Source organism: Aethalodelphis obliquidens, unplaced genomic scaffold (assembly GCF_003676395.1).
Source record: "Aethalodelphis obliquidens isolate GAN/ISIS:26980383/991018 unplaced genomic scaffold, ASM367639v1 scaffold14, whole genome shotgun sequence".
Classification (NCBI taxonomy): domain Eukaryota; kingdom Metazoa; phylum Chordata; class Mammalia; order Artiodactyla; family Delphinidae; genus Aethalodelphis; species Aethalodelphis obliquidens.
The window spans coordinates 794,068-819,846 of NW_020837958.1; the positions used below are offsets into that span (position 1 = coordinate 794,068).

General features: G+C 46.1%; 1 protein-coding gene and 2 non-coding genes across 3 annotated transcripts in view; all 3 read left to right on the plus strand.

Annotated features, from left to right (window-relative positions):
* The window catches only part of OSBP (oxysterol binding protein), a 34,361-nt gene extending 17,304 nt beyond the window's left edge, over positions 1 to 17,057 (plus strand). Inside the window, exons 8-14 of the mRNA XM_027114614.1 lie at positions 3,168 to 3,413; positions 3,695 to 3,815; positions 10,887 to 10,990; positions 12,369 to 12,464; positions 13,419 to 13,600; positions 14,385 to 14,605; positions 14,708 to 17,057. Coding sequence (XP_026970415.1) covers positions 3,168 to 3,413; positions 3,695 to 3,815; positions 10,887 to 10,990; positions 12,369 to 12,464; positions 13,419 to 13,600; positions 14,385 to 14,605; positions 14,708 to 14,850 — 1,113 coding nt within the window. The 3' untranslated portion in view covers positions 14,851 to 17,057. The remainder of the gene's footprint in view (positions 1 to 3,167; positions 3,414 to 3,694; positions 3,816 to 10,886; positions 10,991 to 12,368; positions 12,465 to 13,418; positions 13,601 to 14,384; positions 14,606 to 14,707) is intronic.
* Positions 17,058 to 21,264: 4,207 nt separating this feature from the next.
* On the plus strand, positions 21,265 to 21,337 carry TRNAF-GAA (transfer RNA phenylalanine (anticodon GAA)). The gene has a single exon. It is a non-coding gene; the product is annotated as a tRNA-Phe (tRNA).
* A 3,323-nt stretch (positions 21,338 to 24,660) lies between these two features.
* TRNAK-UUU (transfer RNA lysine (anticodon UUU)) lies at positions 24,661 to 24,733 on the plus strand. The gene has a single exon. It is a non-coding gene; the product is annotated as a tRNA-Lys (tRNA).
* The last annotated feature ends 1,046 nt before the right edge of the window (positions 24,734 to 25,779 follow it).

Sequence of the window (25,779 nt, forward strand, 5' to 3'; positions counted from 1 at the left end):
AGGCTCCTTTCTGTCCTGTTGTTCTGCTGCCTGTGGCCTCAATTCCCAGGTGTTTAGTGGCTGCTCCACCTCGGGCCGTCAGGATCGCATTCCAGTCAGCGGGAAGAGGGAAAGAGGAGAAGGGCATGTCCTGCCTTTTAAGGGTGCTTCTTGGAAATATCATGAACCATTTTGCCTTCAATCTCTTTGGCCAGAACTTAGTTATATGGCCTCAGCTAGCTGGAGAGGAGACTAGAAATGAAGACTTCTGTTCTTGGTGGCATGACCTAGTTAAAAATTGGGGATTCAACTACTTGCAGAAGAAGGGAAGAATGGAGAGTGGGGGATGGCTGCAGGCTCTGCCCATAGCCGGTTGCACGGCATACAGACAGCATTCTCCTAGCCTCTTGGGGCTGATGGACCAGTGAGTGGTTTCTTTCTCTCCATAGACTGTTCTTCACGGGCAGAGACTGGTCTTTATATCCTTGATGCTTAGCCAGTGCCTGGCACATATATATCATTCAGCAAATGTTAAAGTAATTAGTTAACTGAGTCTTGGAAAAAAAATAGATTTGTATGTAAGTCCATAGGATTTCTGTTAGAAAAATGTTGACCTCCAGACAGGAAATGGCCATGAGTAAGCACACTGGAGAAGCATAAAATAAGTGGTTGACTAGGGGCCTGAAAAGAAGCCCCGCTTCTTTGCCTAGTGCCTTGAAGGAAGTGGTGGAGAGGTAGGCTGGAAATTGCAGCCTCAGAAATGCAGTTCCTGCTTAGAGATAGGTTCTGAGTCCAGGTGACCTCTCTGTCCTACTTTACCATTATTTCCTTGTTGACATCGTTACAAGGAATGTGCAGTCCGGTACCTGTTGGCCTGTGGATCTGGTCCTCACCCTTGCCCTGCTCTGTGCTGTGTCACAGGAAAGCTGATCCCTCTGGGCTGTGTTTCTCAGGCTTCCATGCCTGCTGACTCTGGCTGGGCTCCACCAGTGCAAGCCACCAGAAGGAGTTTGGAGCGGGAGGATGGGAGAAGTCCCAGGGCACTCCCCGCCCCGGCTACATTCTCTTGGGCAATGCTCTGGCAGCAGCTGTGTGGCTCTAGTTTCCACTGCAGGCCCCCCTGAGGCTTTAGCTTCTGTGCACGCCTCTGGCCTCTGCGCTGCGGTAATAACCACCGCTGCTCTTTGTTCCTCCTGCCTGTCAGCAGTTACGGCTTCCTGCCGCTGCTAATCTCCAGGCTGTCATGTTATGCTGCCCAGCTCTCCATCAGCCATATAACTAACGCCCTGCTTCTTTCCACTGTAAATTCTCAGATTTGTTTGTTTCCCTGTTAGCCCTCTGAGGGATAAAATGACCAGTGTAAAAAGCTTGGCCCTTTCAGAGAAACTGTGGTTCCTGGAACAGCTGTTGGGGGGCAGGGCTGTGTGTGTGTGATAAGCGGTGATGGGCTAAGTAAGGATATACTGATTCTAGGCCCAGGTGGTTCTCATCTGTCCTGTAGCCACCAGCGGAGCACATCGCCTGTCTCATTTTCCTCGAAATGTATGGAAATGTTACTGCATGTTGCCTGCAGTTCTGCCACGGAGAGATTTTGTTGGCATAGTTAATAAGTACCGTCTTTTAAAAAGACACTTGAGGATTTGAGTTCTGTCCAGCCGTTTACCCTCGGTGTGCATTTTTCTTATCATAGTGCTTTTCTCTGTGCGGACAGCATGGCTTTGGAGTGTGGTACAGTGTTTTTAGCTGAGGCAGGGTAGATCCTACTTCCCCCTTGGGAAATTTTCACAGAGAAATGCTTAGTATATTTCTCAGAAAAAGCAGGCTCTAGTAATTTTTTTATGTATAAATGCATAGAAACAAATATGAAACTATTAATAGTGGTTATCTTTGGGTGATGGTATTTCAAGTAGATGTTTTCCTTTATACTTTGTTTCCAAAGTTTGTTATAGTGGAAATTACAAGATGTTTCATAATTGGGAGGGCAGTAAGCATTAAGGTAGTATGTGACTCCGAGATTGGGGGGTAGAAGGTTGGATTAAAATGCAGAAAAATAAAAAGAGGTAGGACTGTAGGAAAGAAAAGTGTTGTTTTTGTTTGTTTTATTAACTGAAATTTTGCTTTAGGTCAGCTCCATTCAATACAAAGGACATTTTTTTCTTCCTTCCTCTCTTCTTCGGACTCAACTCAGGCTAGTGATATTCAGGCTTCTTTAGCTGTATTGCTGGTTAAATAAGCTTTGTGGACTAGCCTGGGAACCTAACCTCTTTTTATAGTAAGTTTTTAAAGTAGTAAAGTCATCATAAGTTCCAGACAGTCAACTTAGAAGCTCATTCTTTGGGGGATGAGGGGACAATGTCTCTTTTGTTCACTTCTCTATACCTGCTGAGTTGTATAGGGTCTGGCACACATGAGGGCTCAATAAATATCTGTGGCACGAATGGACATCTTCTGCCCGACAGAGGTGTGCAGACACACACTTGCTTCATCCTGTGGCTGAGTGCCCTAAGCTGGCTCTAAAACTTGAAAGGTAGAAGCACTCAGAGCCCTCTCCTAGCCTCCATCATGAATACTCCAGCTGCAGAAGCACAACTGTCCAGCCTCAGAGAAGAAAGCAGAATCCTTGCCTGATGTAGCACTGAACTGAGACTCAGCAGTGGTCTAGTCTGGGAGTGGAAGCTAACTACTGTAATGTTTTTTCCACTAGTCAGGACACGACTGCACTTAGAATTTACTACCCTTTCTTTCCTCCCTCAAAAATGTTAAATACCTAACTTCTTCTCTGCGTATACTTGTGCTGAAGTCCATTTCTCCTTTTATTCATTCATTCAGTACCTATTTGATGACAGTTTCTCATGGGCCAGGCATCAGTGGCTCTTGGATATGCAGTGGTAAGCAGAAGAGGCATGGTTCCCATCTCAGAGTGCTTCCAGTTAGTGAAATAAATGAAAATGGAATTTCCACCACTCATTGACATGAACAGTTGGCCGAGGAGAATGGGCTGCTTTCAGGCTAGATCTTGGAGTTGCTCTACTGAGCAAAGGCCTCTTCTTTTCCCAGTGATTTGTTTTATCATCTTGACATCTTGATACGTGTCTCCCTCCGACTGCAAAAAGAAAAAAAAAGAAAGGAAGAAATTGTCTCATTTGGATGTGCGGACAGAGTTTTTATATCTGCTCTTTTCCTGACAGGTAAACTTTAATGAGCCCTTATCCATGCTTCAGCGCCTTACTGAAGATCTGGAATACCACGAGCTGTTAGACCGAGCTGCAAAGTGTGAGAACTCTCTAGAACAGCTCTGTTATGTTGCAGCTTTCACCGTGTCCTCCTACTCCACTACTGTCTTCCGTACCAGCAAGCCGTTCAACCCACTCCTTGGGGAGACCTTTGAGCTAGACCGATTAGAGGAGAATGGGTACCGATCCCTCTGTGAGCAGGTAAAGGAGCTTCAGGACTGTGACACGTCTCCTTTTTGAAGAAAGGGATGATTTCCTTGGTTGATACCCCTGGGTGTTAACGTTTGCAGAAATTCCAGACCCCGTCATCCCAAACTGCCTTCTTTTCCTTCAGGACTTCAACACTGGAGGCCCTGGTATTCATCTACTGCTATGGGTGTAAAAATGTCAAGTGTGAATTTGGGGTGTTTATCGCCAGTTAATAGGCAGTATCTTTTTCTTCTCCTTTCTTCCTTTTAATTTGAACCACTGATTTCTTCAAGGTGAGTCATCATCCCCCTGCGGCTGCACACCACGCTGAGTCCAAAAATGGCTGGACGTTGCGTCAGGAAATCAAAATCACCAGCAAGTTCCGAGGCAAATACCTCTCCATTATGCCGCTTGGTAAGGCCACCATCTTTGTAAGCATTTGTGCTCCAGGAAGGAAAGCTTTTCTGGCAGGATGGAGGCGGTTACTGGTTCAGTAGTCAGGAACCTGGAGGTCTGATTCAGGCACTGAACCTTACGAGCTAGCTTTGTGCAGGTCATTTAACTCCTCAGCTGCTGGGTGGGTGGGGTGTGTGTGAGACTCTTTAAGGACCCATCCGGTCATAAGTTCTTTGTCTTCTTAGCTATATTTAATGCATCTTTAAGTACTATTTTAGAATACACATTTTAGCATGCATTTAAAAAATTCTTTTAGTTGGTGTTGTTTACCCCATTACCCTAGCAATCAGCTTCTCTCTATAGATCAGAACTCCTGTGACTGCAAAAGGTTAGGGTTCCTGGGTAGCCCCCCCTCCTCCTCTCCTTTCTCCCCTCACTGTTCCTCCACCGGAGGGGTTAGGTGTCATTTATGTGATAGCTGAACTCCAGGTAAAATGAAACTTTATTTTAAAAGATCTTATTGGATTACAAGTTAATTTTGCACCAAGATCAGAAAGGTCAGGCCTGGGAATACGAATCCTAGTATGCAGTGTTTGTGTGTCTGTACTTTAGGGGAAATGAGATTATTCAGAAAGGGTAGTAGATTCTTGATGCTCTTTTGAACTAGAGCCAGCCACATTTGGCCACGTGTGTACTGAAGAGTGAACGTTGGTCTGCAGAAAAAGAAACACAAAGCAGGTAGAGAGAAAGCAAGTGGATCCCTAGAGACAGCGCTGGTAGCAACTGCCTGAGCTCTCGATGGCTTTCCATTTCCTGGCTCTAGTCTTTCATGTGGCAGAGCTGCAGTGCTGGGTTATTGCAGTACAGTCTTCTGCTTTAATAAATCCCCCTTTCTCTCAGAAACAATGTAGCAGGTACAGTGCAAACTAGAAATTAGCCAGAAAAAAATCCAGGGATGTTCGTAACATATTAAAAGACAAGAAACTGAAATGTTAACTCTGTTGCCTCATGGTTAATATGCAAGAGGCCCTTAGATGAAAAGGGGACTAAGTGATTTTGGTCTTGATCTTTACTGAGAACCTTTGAACAGGTTCTAATTGCTTAACTGTCTTTGAAGCTGATAGCTTCCGAAGTGTGTTAGGTTAAGAGTAGTAAACACCTGAGATGTTCACACCTAATCTGCAGAACTAGGGTGTCAGTAGTCGTATTGCAGTATAACTTTCATCCATGCAGAAGGGTTTCAGAGGCCCCCTGAGGATTGCTAAAGGGATGGGTTATATGTATTTAATTCTAAGGAAGTTTATATACATTTTAAAAACGGCAGTAAACCTAAATTACCAGCGATGTGCTGTGCATTTTCTCTGTAATTTGACTAATCTAGAATTCTTTGAGGGGTAAATAACTATAGGAACATGATATAAGTGGTAGATCTAATTTTTTAGAGTTAAAAAAATCTTTGGTAGGATTTCATTCCTTTGGTTGTTTAAGGATTCATCAGGATGTATTATCTTAAGTCACCCCATCTATTAGATACTGAGTATACCTACCACGTACTAGGTATGGTTCTAAGGTGCTCGGGAAATGCAAGTGAACAAAACAAAGATCCCAGCCTTTGTAGGGAGATTGAACGAGAATTGACATAGTGGGACTTCCCAGGTTGTGCAGTGGTTAAGAAATCCACCTGCTAATGCAGGGGACATGGGTTCGATCCATTTTCAGTGGTGTTCAACTCTCAGAGGGTAAATTATTAGGCCAAGAGATGCCATTGAAGAAAGACAGATGGACGGGGTGTGAGTGAGTAGGCAGGTGGATGGGTTTTTGAGGTGGTGGAAGGTAGTCTGAGTCTTCCAGTAAAATTGACTGAAAAGGTTAGAATTCTTGCAGTCTGGAAAATGAATGCTTCTAGGAAATATGATTGAAGTTTGCAAAATTATGAAGACTGCGGTAGAGGGTAAATATGAGTTTGCTCATCCACTCATTTTGGAATTGGGTGGTAGCTTCAAGTTTAAAGAGATACCTTTACGTAGAGGATTATTTTATAGTTTGGAGTTCTCTAACCCAAGAAGAATCACAATTTGATATTATGAATGAAACAACCACTCAGCCTGTTGATCTCTGTGTCAATGACACTGCTGGGCTCCATGCACCTTGAATCTGCCCCAGCAGCACTTTAGTCAGAAAGTCCTCCTTATATATTTTATCCATTTTTCCAATTTCTGCTTTTTGATTGGAGTGATTAATCCATTTATATTTATTATAATTACTGATTAGTTAGGATTCACATCTGCCATTTTGGTATTTTGTTTCTGTACATCTTATGTCCTTTTTGTTCCTCCTCTACTCTGCCGTTCGTTCCTTCTTTTGTGTTAAATAGATATTTTTCTAGTTTACCATTTTAATTTCCTTGTTATTTCTTTTACTATATTTTTTAAAGGTATTTTTATGGTTATCCTGGGTATTAAAATTAACACCGTCTAATGATCTAGTTCAGATTAATACCAGCTGAATTTCAGCAGGATATAAAGACTTTGCACTTAATGGATCTATTACCTTTTCCCTCCTTTGTGCTTTTATTTTCATGCAAACTATTTTTCTACGTTATAATTCCATCAACATTGTTTTATAAGTGTTGCTTCATGTAGTTGTCTTTTACATCATATAGGAGAAAAAAGTTATACGCAAAAACCAGATGTATGCTGGTGTCTTTTATGTAGTTTAATTGCTGTTACCTTTACTGGTCTCTTAATTTCTTAAGGTAGATTTAAGTTACTGCCTAGTATCCTTTCATTTCAGCCTGAAGGACTTCCTTTAGCATTTCTTGAAGAGCAGATCTGCTAGCCAGGAATTCTTTCAGTTTTTGTTTTTCTGGGAATGTCTTAGTTCTCCTTGTTTACGAAGGATAATTTTGCTGGACATAGAACTCTGGGTTTGATGGTCTTTTTCTTTCGGCATTTTGAACGCGTCATCCGACTGCCTTCTGGCCTTCGTGGTTTCTGAGGATCACTTGTGTGTGACGCATCACTTCTCTCTTCCTGCTTTCCGGATCCTCTGTTTGTCTGTGTCTTTCTAGTCTGATTACGGTCCGTTGGTTTCAGTGTGGTGCTCTTTGAGTTGATCCACTTGGCATTCACTGGACTTATCGGAAGTGGAGATTAGTGCTTTTCGTCAAATCTGGGGAATTTGGGGCCATTATTTCTTCAAGTGCTCCAACTGTTATCACCACCTGTGGCAGCTGTTGTGTTAAATAATTGCCACGGATTGTTTTGATAATTGCCCCAGGAAGAAGGCTGAGGTGAGCAGTGCGGAATCAGATCAAATAAAGATAAGCCCAGTGAGTGGGAGTTTACTGGGAGCCACCAGATAGGTCAGAGAATGACAGTACATTGGAGCTGGGCTTTGGGAGCTTCATGTTCTGCTCCCTCCAGTGTTTGCTGGACTGCTTGCTGGTTTTCACGGCTACCATGACTGTGAGGCTACCAGTTTTCAAGGCTACTGCTGAGCTGGGGAGAGAAGGGTAGGAATGGGGCAAGTTAAATGAGCTCATTTTGCTTACTGAGAGCCAGCCATTTTTCTTGAGTAAATGTTTCTTGGAGTATTGTAAGCCTTTGGTTAATTTCCAGAGTTATGAAAAAGTTGATTCTGATCACTTTTGTTAGTGTGTTCTTGTTGATTTTACTGGGGAGCTGATACATGGAAGTTCTTACTCGACCATTCTGCAAGTGGCTGTCTTCCCCTTTATACATTTTAAATGGCTCAGGTTTGGGATCTTTAACTTATTGTCAAGTTTTCAACACACAAATAATATATAAACGAAGGTAGTCACAGGGTGTTCTTTATTTTTCCACCATCCCAGTGAACTGGAAGGGACACTGCAGAACAACAGGTACATCATCAGGGTGGGATATAGGGTTATGGTATTGGACTGTACACATGTTCTGCTCTTATTTTGAACTTCAGCTCTAGCTGTCACTAGCTCTGTGACCTTGGGAAAATTATTTGACCTCTCTAAGCTCAGAGTCTTCATTTGGTAAAATGAGGTTGTGGTAGGTTGAATAATGCCCCCCTGCCCCCAAATATATCCACATCCTAATCTCTGGAACCTATGAATTTATCACTTTACACAGTGAAAGGAACTTTGGACATGTGGTTAAGGATCTGGAGATGGGGAGATAATCCTGGATTATTCTGTGAGCCTAATGTAATCAACAAGGGTATTTATAAGAGGGAGGCCGGAGGTTCAGAGTCAGTGACAACAGAAGCAAGAGGTTTGAGTGATGCTAGGAGGGGTCCACAAACCAAAGAATGCAGGTGGCTTGTAGTAACTGGAAAAAGCAAGAAAATGGATTTTCCCCTTGAGCCTTCAGAAGGAACACACACCTGCTGACACCTTGATTTTAGACTTCTGACTTCTAGAACTGTAAGAGAATAAGTTGTGTTATTTTAAAAAATTTATTTATTATTTGTTTTGGGCTGCATTGGGTCCTCATTGCTGCGTGCAGGCTTTCTGTAGTTGTGGCGAGCGGGGGCTGCTCGTCATTGCAGTGCGAGGGCTTCTCATTGCGGTGGCATCTCTTGCTGGGGAGCACGGGCTCTAGGCACACAGGGCTCAGTACTTGTGGCACGCGGGCTCAGTAGTTGTGGCTCACGGGCTCTAGAGCACAGGCTCAGTAGTTGTGGCGCACGGCCTTAGTTGCTCCACGGCGTGTGGGATCTTCCTGGACCAGGGCTCGAACCCGTGTCCCCTGCATTGGCAGGCGGATTCTTAACCACTGCGCCACCAGGGAAGTCCCAAGTTGTGTTATTTTAAGCCACAAAGTTTGTCATAGCTGGTTTCAGCAGCAGTAGGATACAAATGTAGCCTGCAGCTAAGGTATCAACAAATATATGAGTGCCCACTATATGCTGGTAACTATTTCTAGTTGGGTACATAATGGTGAACGAAAGCTCCTTTGCCCTCATTTAGCTTGCATTCTTAAGTAGACACAAAAGTAAATAAAACAAGTACTTTGATTTTATATAGTGGTGGTTCAGTGAAGAAAATAGAGTAAGCAGAGATGGGGTTAATGATGGAGGAAGGAGAGTGTTGTGTGTTCCCTTGTAGCAGAGTCAGGAACTTCTCTGAAAAGGTTACATTTGAGCAGAGACCTGAGAACAAAAAGAAACAAAACCAAAAGATGACTGGCAGAGAGAACCCCAAAGATAAGGGCCCTGGGGATGGAGCAAGCATAGCACGCATGAGAAACAGCAAGGCCACAGCAGCTGGTTCAGAGTGAGGAGGGGGACGTGGTGGATGAGACCAGAGGGTAGGCGGGAGCCTGCTCTTGTAGCGTCTTGTACACCGTGAAAGGAGTTGAGTTCTATTCTAACTACAGTGGGGAGTAATGGAGAGATCTTATGGTGTGGAAAGTTGATATGACATGTTTTAAACAGATCATTTTGACTAGAGACTTGAAGGGGGGCCAGAGTGGAAGCCGGGAGGCCGAAAAGAGGTTCGGGCAAGAGCTGCTGGTGGCTTAGACCGTAGTGGTGAAGAACAAGCGATTAGGCCATAGTTAGGCAGAGCAAATGTTTTTGAAGATGGCTGTGAAGAGTAAATGAGTGAGGAGAGCCTAGCCTAGCCTGTCTGGTACACAGCAGGTGTTCTCAGCAGAGTTGCCATTGCTACTGTCAGTGTCGTTGTCACCAGTGTTATCCTCATCAGCATGACTGCTGCTGCAGCCACCAGGGCTACTTTAACCTTTTTGTACAAGAAGGACACGCCTCAGCCACGTTTCGTGTTCATTTCATCAGTGGTTACAGAGGGAGCTTAGAGTTATACCGTTACTGGAATTAACTGTATTATTTAATGTGTATATCTTCTGAAATTTTTGGATTATTTTGAATCTCCACTCACCTCTGTTGAAGCCACTGATTTTGGCTTGGTGTTCATTTGAGATTATAGGAACAGGAGAAGACCTTACGTACTGAGTGCTATAAAGGGTACAAATCAGGACCAGCCCCATGGAGAGACACATAGCAGAGGGTGTGGGAGGATCCTGGACATGAGTTTCCATGCCCTCTCCCCATGAAATCAGGGCCCAGCACCTTCCTGGCACATTGATGTGTTTAACATCCTAGAAGCTCCACCAGGCTTCCTTGTCCAGAGATTTTATTGGGGTTTCATCGTGTGGGCACAGTTGATCAAATCCTTGGCCACGTGACTGAACTCAATATCCCGGCCTCCTTCCCTCCCTGGAAGGAAGGAAATATCATTCCCAGGAGGTCAGGAGGCCAGATCTAGCCCGTATCAGGTGACCCGCAGCCGCTGCTCTCTAATGACATGGTTGGTCTTTCTGGCCCACCCTCGTCCTAAGTCATCTTGTTGGCATAAGCTATCTAGGGGCCCACCTGAGGCACCTCATTGGCATATATCACCAGGGCCCTCATGAGTAACAAAGACACTACTGTCACTTGGGAAATTGCAAGGGTTTAGAGGTTGGACAAAGACCAGACAAATTCTTTATTATGCAACACGTGCTCACACATCAAATGAGTGTTGGAGCCGGTGCCCCTGCTCTATCCACTACTCCCCCCCGCTTTTTTTTTTTTTTCCACTATTAAGGCCCATAGGTAGACAAGTGGTTTGCTTAAAGTCACACAGCTAGTTACTCACAACAGGGCTTGTCCCCAGTACTGACCACCAGTGTGTGCTCTTTTCCATATGCTGCTTTATTTTTTCATGTTGGGGCAGATGTGACCTGTTCCTGTAAATTTTGCAGCTAGTATGGCAGGTACAGTTAGTGAAAAGATTGGGGTTTTTGCTTTCATTTTTATTTCTACATTTGCAGAATATTACTTCCCAGCTAAGCTGTATCAGCTGTCAATGTTTGTCCTCATTAGTTATATTTTATTCATAAATTTTAAAATCACGTGAAAAATTCAGTCAGTGCTTCCAACATTTATAAAGGTTATAAGTCCTTTTTGACTTATTGTTTTCTTTTTAAAAGTAAGAAATATTGATAAAATCAATCAATCCATCATTATTTCTAGCCAGCATGGTGCTGTTTTTCTAATATTTGGCTTAATTTGTGTGCCACTCTCTGCTTCTAGGTAGCATCCACTGTATCTTCCACGCAACTGGGCACCACTACACTTGGAAGAAAGTTACCACGACAGTGCACAACATTATCGTGGGCAAACTGTGGATCGATCAGGTGAGTAAAGGGACTCAGCATGCTTCTGAGGTTCAGAAGAATACGTCCATCTTTGTAGTATTTAGGACGTGTGAACTGGCCCCAGACTGCTGTTACTGGTTTATCAGTTTTGCCTAAGGAATTTCTCTCAGGCAGTAATCCCACCCCCAAACTCCCCGAGTTTCTATACCACAAACTATTACCTACAAATGACCAAGTTACAACATTCATTCAGTGACTACTCTACTAGGGCTGTGTTAGGTACTATGAAGAATACAAGAAAATAATAAACATGGCTCCCATCCTTCATCCTTTTATTATTCATCAAACATTTGTTGCCAAGCTGAGTGCTAGGTCTTGGGAATACAAAGTCATATGAGGCATTGTCCTGCCAAGAGTTACTTTATCATTGGAGATACATGACAGATATGTGTAGGATGAAAAGTATTTGCCAAAATAGACTAGTGTAAGAGCTGTACTAAAATACTATCTAGGGGCTTCCCTGGTGGCACAGTGCTTAAGAATCCACCTGCTGATGCAGGGGACACGGGTTCGAGCCCTGGTCCAGGAAGATCCCACATGCCGCGGATTAGCTAAGCCTGTGCGCCATAACTACTGAGCCTAGAGCCCTCGAGCCACAACTACTGAGCCTGTGTGCCACAATTACCGAAGCCCGCATGCCTAGAGCCCGTGCTCTGCAGCAAGAGATGCCACTGCAATGAGAAGCCCACTCACCACAACGAAGAGTAGCCCCTGCTCGCCAGAACTTGAGAAAGCCCGCACTTAGCAATGAAGACCCAACGTAGCCATAAATAAACAAACAAACAAACTGTCAAACTATCTAATTCATTGTCAGTTTGCTCTTAAGACAGTGGTTGCAGTAAATTCAGAAAAGAGAGGGAATTCTGTCTGAGCAGTCAGGAAAGGCTTCACGGTAGATGTGGGAATGAAGCTGAGTCTTAAAGAGCTTTTTGGGATTTGCAAGATAGAAAGGAGGAGAAAATGCAATGAATGAAGTGTAGAAAGGCCCACCATATGTAGGGTTGAAACCGTGAGTAGAATACTTTAAGCACAGAGTTCATGAAGGGTACGAGTGGAGGATTGGTTTGGGAAGGTAAATTAATATGTGAATATCATCAATGTGTGTGCTGAAGTTCGAATTATGCCACTGAACATGTGACACAGTTTTTTAAAAAAAGGTCATTTGACCTTGATTCCAACCTGGCATACCAAGATTACAAAGGGATTCCACAGCATCTCAAGGTTGGCTAAGACCTGAATCTTAAGTACAGGAAAGCTAGAATGTAAGATTGAAAAGAATTATGATGAATGCGGCTTAGCATATATTCAAGTCATCCATTCTTAATAAAACCAATCCATGATTCTTTTCTTTTTATAGTCTGGTGAAATTGATATTGTGAATCACAAGACAGGAGACAAGTGCAATCTTAAATTTGTTCCTTATAGCTACTTCTCTCGGGATGTAGCAAGAAAGGTAAGAGAAGTTGAAATTACAATGTTTTTCACTTAGTGTGTATCCCATAGAAAGTCTGTTCCTTTGGAGCTGGTGTAGGTGGATGGATTGTATGTGTTCCAAAAAAAGGAGAGATAAAGGAGAAAGTCAGCAAAAGACAACAAGTTAGAGAATAAAAGTCAAGAGCAGGGGGCTTCCCTGGTGGCGCAGTGGTTGGGAGTCCGCCTGCCGATGGAGGGGACACGGGTTCGTGCCCCGGTATGGGAAGATCCCACATGCCGCGGTGTGGCTGGGCCCGTGAGCCATGGCTGCTGAGCCTGCGCTCCGCAGCGGGAGAGGCCGCAACAGTGAGAGGCCCGCGTACCGCAAAAAAAAAAAAAAAAAGTCAAGAGCAATGAGGGATCGGCATTTCCTGGTGGTCCAGTGGTTAGGGTGCTTTCACTGCCGTGGGCCCCGGTTCGATCCCTGGTCGGGGAACTAAGATTCTGCAAGCTGTGCAGGCGTGGCCAGAAAACAAAAGAGCAATGAGATTTGAAAATGGGCAACACCGAGGAAGGACGAAGGAAAGGGTTACCGGAAGGAGGCATGGGTACCTTGAAGTCTGAGTGAGAGTTCTGGTACCACCGCAGTGGAATTGTGCCGGGAGTTTTGATGGGAGAGTGAAGAAATCTGTTTGTGGCTCTCTCTGCTTTCTGGAGAGAAGAATATAACATAATTCTGAGTACAGTCAAATCCTTCTCCTACATATATCATTACAACAAAAATCTGTACAACAAAATGGTAATGAATCCTCCAACTCATGACTCAGTTATTTTAAGCAGCTCAAGAAAACATAACAAAATAATTTGAATGATTCCACGGAGTTTGTCATAACAGGATTTAACCAGTATTTACCCTAGGACTTCGGTGTCCAGAGTAGTCAGGGAAGCTGACACAGCGAATGCCGTACTCCAGAGCCCTGCTCTCCCTCTGTAGGTGACAGGGGAAGTGACAGACCCATCAGGAAAAGTTCACTTTGCCCTTCTGGGGACGTGGGATGAGAAAATGGAGTGTTTCAAAGTACAGCCAGTCATCGGGGAAAACGGGGGTGACGCTCGGCAGCGAGGCCACGAAGCAGAGGAAAGCAGGGTCATGCTGTGGAAGCGGAATCCTTTACCGTGAGTATCAGTGTGGGTCCCGCCCGGGTCCTGCTGTGACCTCAGCCTTGGAGCGGTGTTGCGGCATTTCTGCCTTCCTTCCCACTTAATTCTGTGAGGGACTGAGCGCGGGACATCGGAACCTGGAGATATGACCAGAAGGTGGTCCCCGTGTGGTTGGGTTGTAGCGTGCCTTGTCCCAGGAAAGTTCAAACCACTCAAACCACGTCTGCCAGAAACATTTGGTGTTTCCTAAAGGTCCTTTGGATTGTGATTCCGAAGGATGTTTTTCTATAATTTAGAGTAGAACTATTCAGAAGTGGCTAGAGGAGAAAGATGCCCACCACCTGTGGCCCAAAGGCCTAGCAGCAGTATAAAGGTCCCTGAGATAATGTGCAGGACTTTGGAAAGAAATTAAGGTGGAGGCCATTTGTCTCCTGTCATTATTTAATATGTTCAGTCCTCAGTAATAGCCAAGGTTATCCCAGAAAGAGGTTAAAAAGAAAGCGAAGGAAACAGGAAGAAAGAAGTTTTATTTAGTAGAATGTTTCATCCTTCCTAATTTCACCTGAGCATAGCACAGGCCCAGAAAACTATCCAGTTGAGTGATCCTGGGGAGGGGATGGGGAATGGTCCAGTCGGGTCTCTTAATTAGGTGAACCTGATGTGGTTGGTCCTGGAGTCTTTCCATCTGTAGCACAGCCAGGGTGATGTAGCCCTTGTAGTGAACTTAGTTGGTGCTCTTTAACTAACAAGGGTCTCAGCTCTGGCATTACCCTTCCTCTTTCTCACCCTTTACTTTTAGGAAGAATGCAGAAAACATGTACTACTTCTCAGAGCTGGCTCTAACTCTCAATGCCTGGGAAGCTGGCACTGCCCCCACAGACAGCCGATTACGGCCCGACCAGAGACTGATGGAGAATGGGCGCTGGGATGAAGCAAATGCAGAGAAGCAGCGCCTGGAGGAAAAACAGAGACTTTCCAGAAAGAAGAGAGAAGCCGAAGCTATGAAAGCCACGGAGGACGGTAGTGGATGCCTTCTACTCTGTTTCCCAGTCCCGAAGCGTGGCAAATGCCCATGTGTTTTCGGCTCTGATTCTGTTTTTCTTCACCCTCTTTCCCTTTTAGGCACGCCCTACGATCCCTACAAGGCACTGTGGTTCGAGCGGAAGAAGGACCCTGTTACCAAGGAGTTAACCCATATTTATAGGGGAGGATACTGGGAGTGTAAAGAGAAACAGGACTGGAGCTCGTGCCCGGACATTTTCTGAACCGGCCGTGACAAAAGGAGGAGGATCCAAAGGAGAAGAGGACAGAGGATGCGCGGGAAAGCTGGCAGTTGTGACTCTCTTACGGAGAGCTTTCCTCAAGTTTGTCTGTCTTAACCAATCATTTTTTCCAAATCAATCACCAGAAGCAGACACCGTTGGCGGTGATTGGCTGGTTGCCTTAGCTGATTGAAACTGAAGTCGACATTCTGGATACTGTATGTGTGAGGGAGGCGTCCTGGCCGAGTGTTAGTGTTGTCCCGCTTCTGCAGAGTCACGTGCTCTTGACCCTTTCCTCTCCCTCTGCCCCAGTTTGAGATGCTGTCCCTCACCCTCCCCTCACAGAGCCTGCCCAGCCAGGACCTGCGGAAGAGGATGACGCGGGGGGGCGTCCGGTGCAGTTCAGAGCGAGAGCTGATTTTAGAGGTTCCCTTTAAAAAGAAACACCACGTAAGACTTACCAACAGAGGCATCGTGAATGCTCGTGGTGGAGCTTGGGCGTGACGTTATGAAGTGTTCACAGATGGGGTCAATTGAACGGGGTGTCGGTGCGGAGAAAACCGTGGCACTGGAACACTTGCGAGAGGGACTGTTTTGCAAGGCCGGGACGTTCAGAGTTAAATTCTTGGAAGTTTCGATCTTCACTCGCGTAAAACACCCTGCTGCTGTTCTCCATCTTCTTTGACAGCACCCGGGGCCACTTGGGTGGTCGGTAGGAGGCTTGCGTTATCCTCACAAAGGGGTTTTACGGACTTGCTCAGGCGGAGAACTTCTGAGAACACGAGGCAGGATGGAAGAACACTGCTGGCCACTCTTGCTTTCCCCGCTCCTCCTCTCCCCCATCCTTCATTGCCTTTCCTCTCTTCTCCCTCCGCGCAGTACTGCTTCGGGTTTGTGCCCTGTGGAGCAAAGCGTTACCTGTCCCATTCTGATATACTTCAGAATCTGAGAGAAGGAGTTTATCTGGAATAAGTTTTCACCATCTCTCAAGCCCCATGGACTGGAGCCACCTCTGGAATAATGCGTTAAGTATCTGTATAGTATATATATGTAGAGAAAAATCTAATTCTTTTTTGGTTTGATTTTCCTTCTTCCCATTAAGAATCTTGATTTTTGATATCACTTGTCTCCCTGGGACTCTCTCTTGGACACACTGATGTGGATTGGAGCCCCCTCTGCTTTCCCTCTTTCAGGGGCAGACAGATTCCAAACCTGATCAGGATCCCACCCAGCGGTTCCTGAGCAGGGACCTTGTCCATGGTTTGTATCATGAGGTGCCCACTGCTGTCTAAACTCTGCTCTTCTAATTACCTGACTCTTGAAAATGAAATCCTAACCTCTTTCCTACCTTTTTTCCTTCTCTTACTAGGAAGAGTGTGGGTAGAAAGTCAGGAGGGTAATTTCCGGTTTGAGCCTGCCTCTGTCCAGATCTCAGCACACAGAGCTGATCCCCAAAAGAGCCTTCTTCCTAGGAGTCAGGGCGCCGTCGCGTGGGGTGGGGAAGAGAACTGCTCCTGCTGGGCCCTGGTTTCTTTCATTTTTTCCTTCTGTACTTGTTTAAGTTGTCTTGTTCAGAAATCTGACCCCGCCGTGCCACCCGCCCCTGGCTGAGGATCACAAATGAGGTGCCTTCTGTGTACGCTTCTCGTTAGTGCTTTTCGTTTCTGTTCCGTAACTGCCGAGCCTCAGCCAGCGTGGGTCCTGGGGGGAGAATCATTCCAGAGGAAGCCGTCCCGGCAGGGAAATTGGATCTGTACTGGGTAAATAGCATCTTACTCCTTCCCCGCCATCCCTTCCTTCCTAGCTGTGATGAACTTGAGACAGGGACACCTCCTGGGGAAGTTCCTCCTGCGAACTCAGCTCGATCCCAGCGATCCCAGCGTAAGCAAGGGATTATTCCAGGGCTGCTTCTTTGAAGGAGGCCCATAAAAGCGTTGATGTAACTGGGGTGGGGACGGAGCTTTAGACAGCGGGAACTCCCCAAACAGACGGAACTTCCCTGCTCTGTCTCCCGCTCCCGCTCCCCATTGTCTGCACTACGTTTCCAGCCTGATCCCCAGTGAGGTTCCTGCTAATGGAAGAGGCTTCGAGTCCTTCAGGTGAAATAAAGTCACATGAAAACAAAACAAAACTATATATATTTTCGGTTTTTTTGCCTTATTGTTTTTTTTCCAAGAAAACTACTAAATTAAATAATTTTTAAAAAGTCATATTGTTTGTCTGATTCACTTCTACTTAAGGAGGAGGCAGTGGGAAGAGGCGGAGAAGTGGCCCCTGGGTGATTTTTTCTTGGCAGTCTGGGAACTTGATCCTCATGGGAGATGGAAAGAAAAACTGGGCGCGGATTTCCAGATGCTTCGACTATTCAACAACATTCCAGAGGACCTAATGACCACATGAGTAGTTTTAAGAGCCCCCGATGCTTTAGTGCCATGTCACTGTCAGGGTCCCACCTTGCCACAGGGGAACGGTTTCTAGTGTTTTTGGTACTGGGCCTGTTTCACCTCAAAAAATAAAAGTTCTTGAATTTCATCTCTCTTGCCCATTTAGATTTTCAGGATCTTAGCTGTTCCGTGTAAGGATTCAAATTCTGTATTTTGAAACATAAGCAATTGAGTATTGATTTGAAGACCTTGGAGAGAAGTAAAGGACAGTGAAAATGCTTGTTCAGTTTTTCTCTGCACAGTTTAGGGAGGGGAGAAGGTGGCCAAAGTGATCGAAGGGGAATGGAGAGGCCTCCGATGAGGGTGAGCGCCAATTCCTGCCCGGAGAGGGGGCCCGCACATCACTGAGCATCTGCTTCTGCGTCCAGAGTGCTGAGACTGGAGCTCTCAGCATTGCCAGGCTTCCGCTTAAACAGTCTCAAGAAGTATATTTTACAATTGTCACGTTGAATATGAGGAAAGGCGCTCAAAAAATAAACTAAATAAATTTCCTCAAGGTCACATAGCTGATTGGTTAGTCACAGTACTGGAATTCAGAGCTGGGTTGGTTTAACCCCAGAGTTTGTGACCTTTACAAACTTGTGCTCTGTGAGAAACTGGGTTGGAAGGCGGCTGGTAGTTAAGTCATTTCCTCCTGGATTATACATCGTGCAGAAATGCGTTTCTCTGTTTCCAGAAGCTTCTTAATGTCCATAATATTATTTTGGGAGTCCCACGTGAAGGAAGGCGCATTGGAGCATTTTTTTTTTTGGCCATGCCATGTGGCATGCAGGATCTTAGTTCCCCGACAAGGGATTGAACCCACGCCCCCTGCGTTGGAAGTATGAAGTCTTAACCACTGGACCGCCAGGGATGTCCCGGAAGGAGCATTCCTGAAGTTCAGCCTCCTGCCTCCTTGGTTTCTCAAGGCTCTCATGCCCACAAAATCAGCTATGTTGTCAGGGGTCGTCTTTTCTAGCCTGGTTCCTGGGAAGGCCACTTAGCCTTGATGTTAAGTATCGGCAACGTTTTTTTTTTCTGGCAAGCTAAAAACCACGGTAGTCGACCCTTGACGCTTGTGAGAGCTGCATCCTGCAATTTTGAATACCGTATGGTATGTGATTTCCTCCAATAGGGTCAGTCCAATGTACCTGAAACTTTTGAATAATCCCTCCTTTAGTCCTTAATGGGCTCCTGTGACATGATGGGTTGGGATGTGGATCGCGAGGAGTGTAGCTTACTCATGATTCAAAATTACACCCGTCAGGGACCTCTGAAGTCCCACAAAAATGTTAAACCTATACATTTCAAAGGTCTGCAAGATAAGTGAAAATCAACCTATAGTATAGTCCTAAGAGGAAGTGTAGAAAAGTCTAGAATTTATTCACTATAAGGTATATACCTTGTGAAACCCTAAGACTATCAAAATTTAGAGCTTCTAAAAGTTTATAAAGCTTTTGCCCAGTACTGTGCCCTGCCCTGTGGGAAGCATCCCTCAAGCCTTCCCTGGCTTTCCCTTCTGAAGCTCATAAAATAATCTGTGGTTAGGTTCTCCTCAGTCTTTCCTCCCTACTGTCTTTTCAGGTAGAGCGCTCCTTTTGGGGTTCACAGTGATCCCCCAGGGGAAGGAAGCAAGCTGGTCAGATGAGGCATCTTTAAAGGCAAGAACTAAGGAGCTCAGAATCTTCTGTAAGTAGCCTTGCAGAGGTCACACTTGAGTTTGACCAGGTGATTTAAGAAGTTAGTAAAGAACCAGTTGGCCCTGAGAGAGGTATGGCTAGGATTGTCTCCATTCGTTCATTCATTAAACATTGACTTCCAGCTTGTTACATAACATAACATTAGAGATACAAATGGCAAGAAAGAGCTCAGGTAAACGGGCAATTACAATCTAGTTTGATAAATGGCATGAAAGCACTGCAGAGGGGCAACAAGCCTATAGAGAGTGGGGAGGGAGGGGATAAAGACATGTCAGGGAAGCCTTCTATTCAATACAACTAGGAGAAAGTATCTGAGTTGAGAGTTGCAGGTTTGATAGGGGTTAGGGAAAGGGCACCCTGTAAGATGCTGCATGGATAAAGATGGAGAGCAAAGTCGAGGAAAGCATCCTGCTTTTGGATGGCTGTATGAATGGCTGGAGTTTAAGGTCAAGGAGAGGACACCGATACAGTGATGGAGAGACGTAAGGCCCAAGTCATGGAAGTCTTCATATACCACATAAAGAAACCTTGGTTTTCGTTTTCAGCAAGGGAGCCAGTGAAAGATTTGTAAGCAGGGTGATAAGTTCCAGTGTGGAAAATGATTGACAGGTAGTCAGATCAATTAAGAGATTGGAGAAGTTGTGAGAATGAAGAGAAGTGCAGGGATTCCAGTATTGACTGGAATGAACAGCACTTGAGTATGATTATTGGTGGAGAGCAGAGGGAGGGAGGAAGGGAGAAACTTGTATTTTTCTTGCTCAGGAAACTTAGAAGGAAGGTGGTAGCAAGCTAAACAAGTCTAGAGGGAAAGATGGGTTCATTTTGGGGCATTCTGAGTTGGAGGAGCCTGTGGAGAGGTTGAGTAAGCGACTTAAAACATGGGTCCAAATGTAATGGCTACATTTTTGTGAGAACTGAGAAATGAGATGCTGAGAGAGGCTGCACATTAAAATCACCTGCAAGTTAAAAAATATATAATCCTGAGCCCCATCTGCAGAGATTCTGATTCAATTAGGGTTAGGGCTAGTGCAATTTTATATATATATATAAACGCAAGGGTCACAAAATTATGAAATGAGAGGAGGAGGTGGGATAAATCAGCATATTAGGGGATATTATTAAACCACAGCTCGCTTCTCAGAATTTGAGAGGTCTGAGCCAATTCCACATTTTGACAATGTCTATATGTTTCAATTTTTTTTTTTTTTTTTTTGCGGTACACGGGCCTCTCACTGCTGTGGCCTCTCCCGCTGCAGAGCGCAGGCTCCGGACACGCAGGCTCAGCAGCCATGGCTCACGGGCCCAGCCACTCCACGGCCTGTGGGATCCTCCCAGAGCAGGGCATGAACCCGTGTCCCCTGCATCGGCAGGCGGACTCTCAACCACTGTGCCACCAGGGAAGTTCCTGTTTCAAATTTTTTAAACGTCAAGATGAGATTACAAAAATTGAGGTATACTTTAAATAGGTTTAGCAAATCAATGCTTTTAACATACAGATACAATGACTCTATATATACTTCATCAGGAGGTAACATTGAAAATTGACATTTGAAATTTTACAAATGGCCTTCCTGTCTGTCCTCTTGCATACACTTCTTGAGACCACTTTGACAATATCTGAAAAATTCAAAATGTTCGTGTATTTTGGCCTTGCGAAATCTGCCTTCTCACAAGAAAAACAAATACAAAAGGATAGTCATTGCAGTATTGTTTTTAATAATGAAACCTAGGGGAAAAAAGTCAAAATGTCCATCATTAGGTATTTGATTACATGGATTGTGTTATATCCATACAATCCGATATTGTGCATGGGTTAAAAAGAATGAAATAGGTCTACATACATAGCTGACATGAAAAAAAAAGTCCATGTTTTATTTTTAACTTTTTTTCTTTTTTGCGGTACGCGGGTCTCTCACTGCTGTGGCTTCTCCCATTGCAGAGCACAGGCTCCGCAGCTATGGCTCACGGGCCCAGCCGCTCCGTGGCATGTGGGATTCTCCCGGACTGGGGCACGAACCCTCATCCCCTGCATCGGCAGGCAGACTCTCAACCACTTCACCACTAGGGAAACCCTCCACGATTTAGTTTTAAATGAGAAAAGCAAATTGCAGGGTAGTTAAAACAGAGAAAAGTAAAATTATTTATCACATCTAGCTTATAAACAGAGGCCTTGCCTCATCACCTCTAATATTTAAGTGCCTACCTCCAGCTGAACCTATATCCGAATCCTTTTTTACTGCAATGGAACAGATATTATTTCATTATAGATATGAGGGAAACCTCTTCCAAGGAAAGCCGAAATAGCTCAGTTGGGAGACCATTAGACTGAAGATTTAAAGGTCCCTGGTTCGATCCCGGGTTTCTGTGACTATCCTCCTTTCAATAACGTGCGTACTCGTCTACCCCTCTGTGAGGCGGGGATCTCAGGCTGCTGCCCAGGTGTCACTTGAGCATGGATGATAATGTGCTTGGGTGGATGCGGAAGAACAGGCCAGCTTTCTTTCTTTTCTCTGGGAAGGAGGAAACCGTAAAGGGATTTATGTCTTTGCCTTTAAGCTGCTCTGTGTGGCTGCTCTGTGTGGCCGGCGGGCTCTCCCCACACACGGTGCGCCGTTCGCTTTCTAATTCATCCCAGCCCGCCGGCTTCTTTCCCACCACTTTCCAGGAGCTGCCGGTGTTGGACTCTCTCTCCGCTGGGACGGGCGCGCCGACGCTCCGCAGGGGGAATTGGCGGTCATGGAGCCACCACGTGCGGGGCGCGGGGCTGCACAGAAAGAAATCGTCGATTTCAGCTTGGGGTTTAACAATAACAAGGACAGCTTTTGCTGATGGTGGCGGCGGCGGGGTGGGGTAGGGTTGGAATTCCTTTCTGGTGTATGTCTACACTAGCGTTATCAAATCAAATACAGGACGCCCATTTAAATTTGAATTTCGGAGAAACAAGGACTATTTCTAGTATAAGCCTCCCAAAGATTGGCATGGGACATAATACACATTCGTTATTTTTCTGAAATTCAAATTTAACTGTATTTTTATTCGCTAAATCGCAAACCACTATTGTACATCATATCCCCACACATCTCTGGATGCGCCCCTCCACCCCACACCGCGGCCCCGGAAAGATACTCAGAAACTATAGTCAGGACGACGTGGATTTCAGAAGAGACTGGTAATTTCTTATTCTCATCTCTCAGGTTTCAAAATGCATTTGTGTCCATCAGCTAATTTGTTCTCACCACCACCGGACAAGACCTTGGTGGGGATCACCAGGAAACACCCCAGGAATCAGCCATCTCACCTGGTCCCAGGCTTCCAGAGCTGTCCGCTCTGGCCTGGGATGGGGGTGGAGGAAAGGGAGATTTGGAAGCTGGAATGAATCTTAAAAAAAATAAATAAATAAAATATCGGGCTTCCCTGGTGGCGCAGTGGTTGAGAGTCCGCCTGCCGATACAGGGCACACGAGTTCGTGCCCCGGTCCAGGAGGATCCCACAAGCCGCGGAGCGGCTGGGTCCGTGAGCCATGGCCACTGAGCCTGCGCGTCCGAAGTCTGTGCTCTGCAACGGGAGAGGCCACAACAGTGAGAGGCCCACCAAAAAAAAAAAAAAAAAGTCGTGTTAAGACGATGAGCCACTCCATTCAAGGCAGTGCAATGGAACACACGCTCAGGGAATGCTTTCTTTTCTGCCAGCTCCCAGGCTGGGACATGGGGAGAGAGGAATGAGACCTAGTCCTCACATAAAAGGCAACATGGAGAACTATTGCTTTTGGACCTATTATTTGTCCTCCCCTTTCTGTTAATCTGTGCCAAGATGCCTGCTGATGAGGGGCTTCAGCCCCCAAAACTTTGCGCTCTTGGGTGGAAGGATACATTTTGCTTAAGGGACTCTGAAAAATTCAATGATCATCAAAAGGAAGGAAAACAAAATGGTGGATGAATAGATCGGGCAGTTCAAACTTTGCATGATGTATGTCGGCACGTGTGATGGTGAATTTTATGTGTCAGTTTGGCTAGCTATGGTGCCCAAATGCCAGCCTAGGTGGTGCTGTGAAGGTATTCTTTAGATATGATTAACATTTAAATCAGTAGACTCTGAGTAAAGCACATTACCCTCCATAATGTGGGTGTGCCTCGTCCAATCAGGTGAAGGTTTAAGAACAAAGACGGGGGGGTTCCTGATGAAGAAGGAATTCTCCTCAAGACTGTAACACAGAAAGCCTGCCTGAGCCTCCAGCTGGCTGCCCTGCTGAAGCTGGACTCAAGATGCAACATCAACTCTTACCTGAATTTCCAGCTTGTTGGCCAACCCAACAGATTCTAGACTTGACGGCCCCCACAATGCCCTGAGCCAATAAAAATAAATAAATAAATCTCTATCCACCCAGACAGCATGCTTTAAAGTGTTACACACAGGTAAGAGGGAAGGGTGAGATTTTTATTATTGCTCCCGAGGAAAAAGTGCTCTGAACGAAGGTCAACCACCTAGGGACCATGAAGGTGGGCACCATACTCCTAGGAAACGTTGGGCCTTTGCCCTGAAAGGGCAAACCCTTCCCAGTTTCCAACCTGAGGAATCCCTTTGGGAAGTATTTGGATACATGCAGGAAGCTCCGAGAATACAGGTGTGTCTGCCTGCATCACCAAGCTCGCAAGCCTGGCACACCCCTACTCACCTTTCAAGGCACGGTTCTAATGTCTTTTTTTCCTGCCAGGTTCGGCTCTACCCACCTTCTAGTCATTCCTCAGTGTTACCAAAGTATATATTCCTCTATTAAAGCATTGATTACAGGGTCCCAAAGGTCTGCTACCAGCTCTATAGTAGCTCCACAGTGCAGGGGTGGAGACCAGGGATGGTGCGGGTCACCAAGAGCTTCCCCGGTGGAATGGAGGTTAAGCTGAGTCCTCAAAAGTGCTTTGGGCGGACGAGGGGGAAGAAGTGAAAGGGAGGTTGCATTCCAGTTAGAGGGAACACCGTGAGCCAACGCCCAGAGGATTGAAAAGGTATAGCGGGATCTGTAGTACGAAAATAGTGGCGTGTACGCTTGAGAAGTGGAGGGAGGTGGGTTCAGCCGACCCAGAGTGGGGTGAGCGCGCGTGCGCAAAGGCCAGGCCCGTCGGGGCGGGGCTGGCGAGGGTGGCGAGCGGGGCGCGGGCGCGCTCTTAGAGCCCAGGGCGGTGGTGGCTGCCACCACTTCTGGCTGGATCCCAGATCGTCTCTTTCAGCTCATCCGTTTCGTGGGCACCTAGGATGGGAACAAGGAACTGCGAAGTGGCGCTTCTCGGGAGAAGTAGCAGCTTGGTACCTTTAACACTGAACTGTGGTCTCCGACCCTGTGCGCTTTGGGTTTAGGGCAAGGAATCGCGGAGGGGCGGGGACAGTGAGTAAGCGGCTTCTCTTCCCTCCGCAGGGTTTTGCAGAAATCAGGATTCACGTTTGCCAAGGGGTCTCTATATAAAAGAGGACGTGTTCTGTTTTATTTGAGAAATCTGTATTCATCTGCCAGAGAACGACTTAATCACCTTTCCACACTCCCCACTTCGCCTGCCCGGCGCCGTGGGATCTCTGGACTGGAATTGGATTGAATCACACACAAAGGAGGAGTCCGGAAACTCATTCGGTATCCCGCCCATTAGCTGCAGCGCAAACGATTACATGGCTTTCACTCACCGGAGTAAAAGACTTTCCTGTGAGCCCGGATAGCTCAGTCGGTAGAGCATCAGACTTTTAATCTGAGGGTCCAGGGTTCAAGTCCCTGTTCGGGCGGAGTTTCTTTTTCTTAACAGGTATTTTAAAAGTGACAACTAGCTTTAGGGGCCTCTGATTTTTAGCCGGTTGCCTTTGGAAAAGGGAGTAAAATGTGGAGCGTGTACCCTGCGTTTCCAACCACTTCCCGGGTGTAAAAGGCAGGCAGACACCACGGGCCTTTGTGCAAAGACCTCCAGGAGATTCGCAGTGCATCGCTGTAGGGTCTAAATAAGCTGGCTTACTCGGCAGCCGCCGACTGGGCTGCTTGGTCTCAACTACTGCTGCAATTAAAGAAAGGGGGACGAAGCCTTCAGGAAGTCGCTGGGGCTCCCGCAGTCGCCGCCTCCCTTCGCTCTCCGTGAGCGAGCCCTGCAGACCCTCTCTCTCGGGTTCCCTCCCTCAGGGTGCCTGAGGATTGTGGGACGGATCCCGCACCCTTCCACTCCACCTTGCTACCCTTCTAGAGAATATTTTTTGCGCTCTGAAAAGGAAGAGATGCCATCTAGAAACTGAAGCACCAGGCAGGGCAGCTCCCCCTCCCTACCGAGGTCCAGTCTCTCCGCTAACCCCCAAAGTGTGACTCTGAATCCAGGGAGAAGTTGAGGTTGAGATGGTAGCTTCTGCTGGTGGGAGAAGGAGGGTGCCTGTTGGGAAAGAGTGCGTTTGAGGGGCTGGAATGCGAAGTGTCCTGGAGTTCGAAAAACAAAAATGTTAGCTCCCACTGACTGCAAATTAATAAGGACAGCATTTGGCTCCTGAGAAGTTTTGAGGAAGTCGGGTTGTGGACACAAGAGCTCAGGCATGGATTCACCAATACTAAACTAATCTTCCCTGTGAGGTGAAGGGACCAGGTACATCCTTGCCTACCTGGAGACTGAGCCTTCCTTGCTTCTGCCAGGCAACAGAAGAAAGTCGATCTTGAACTCATTAACAGGATGGGGATGTGGGCTGATTGAGTCAGCTGCCCTCTTAGGTGATGGACTATGGTACCTAACGTACCCAAAGGACGCTGATCGGTGGGGCAGGGCGAAGGTGGACATAGAACTCAAGTGGGAGGCAGGGCC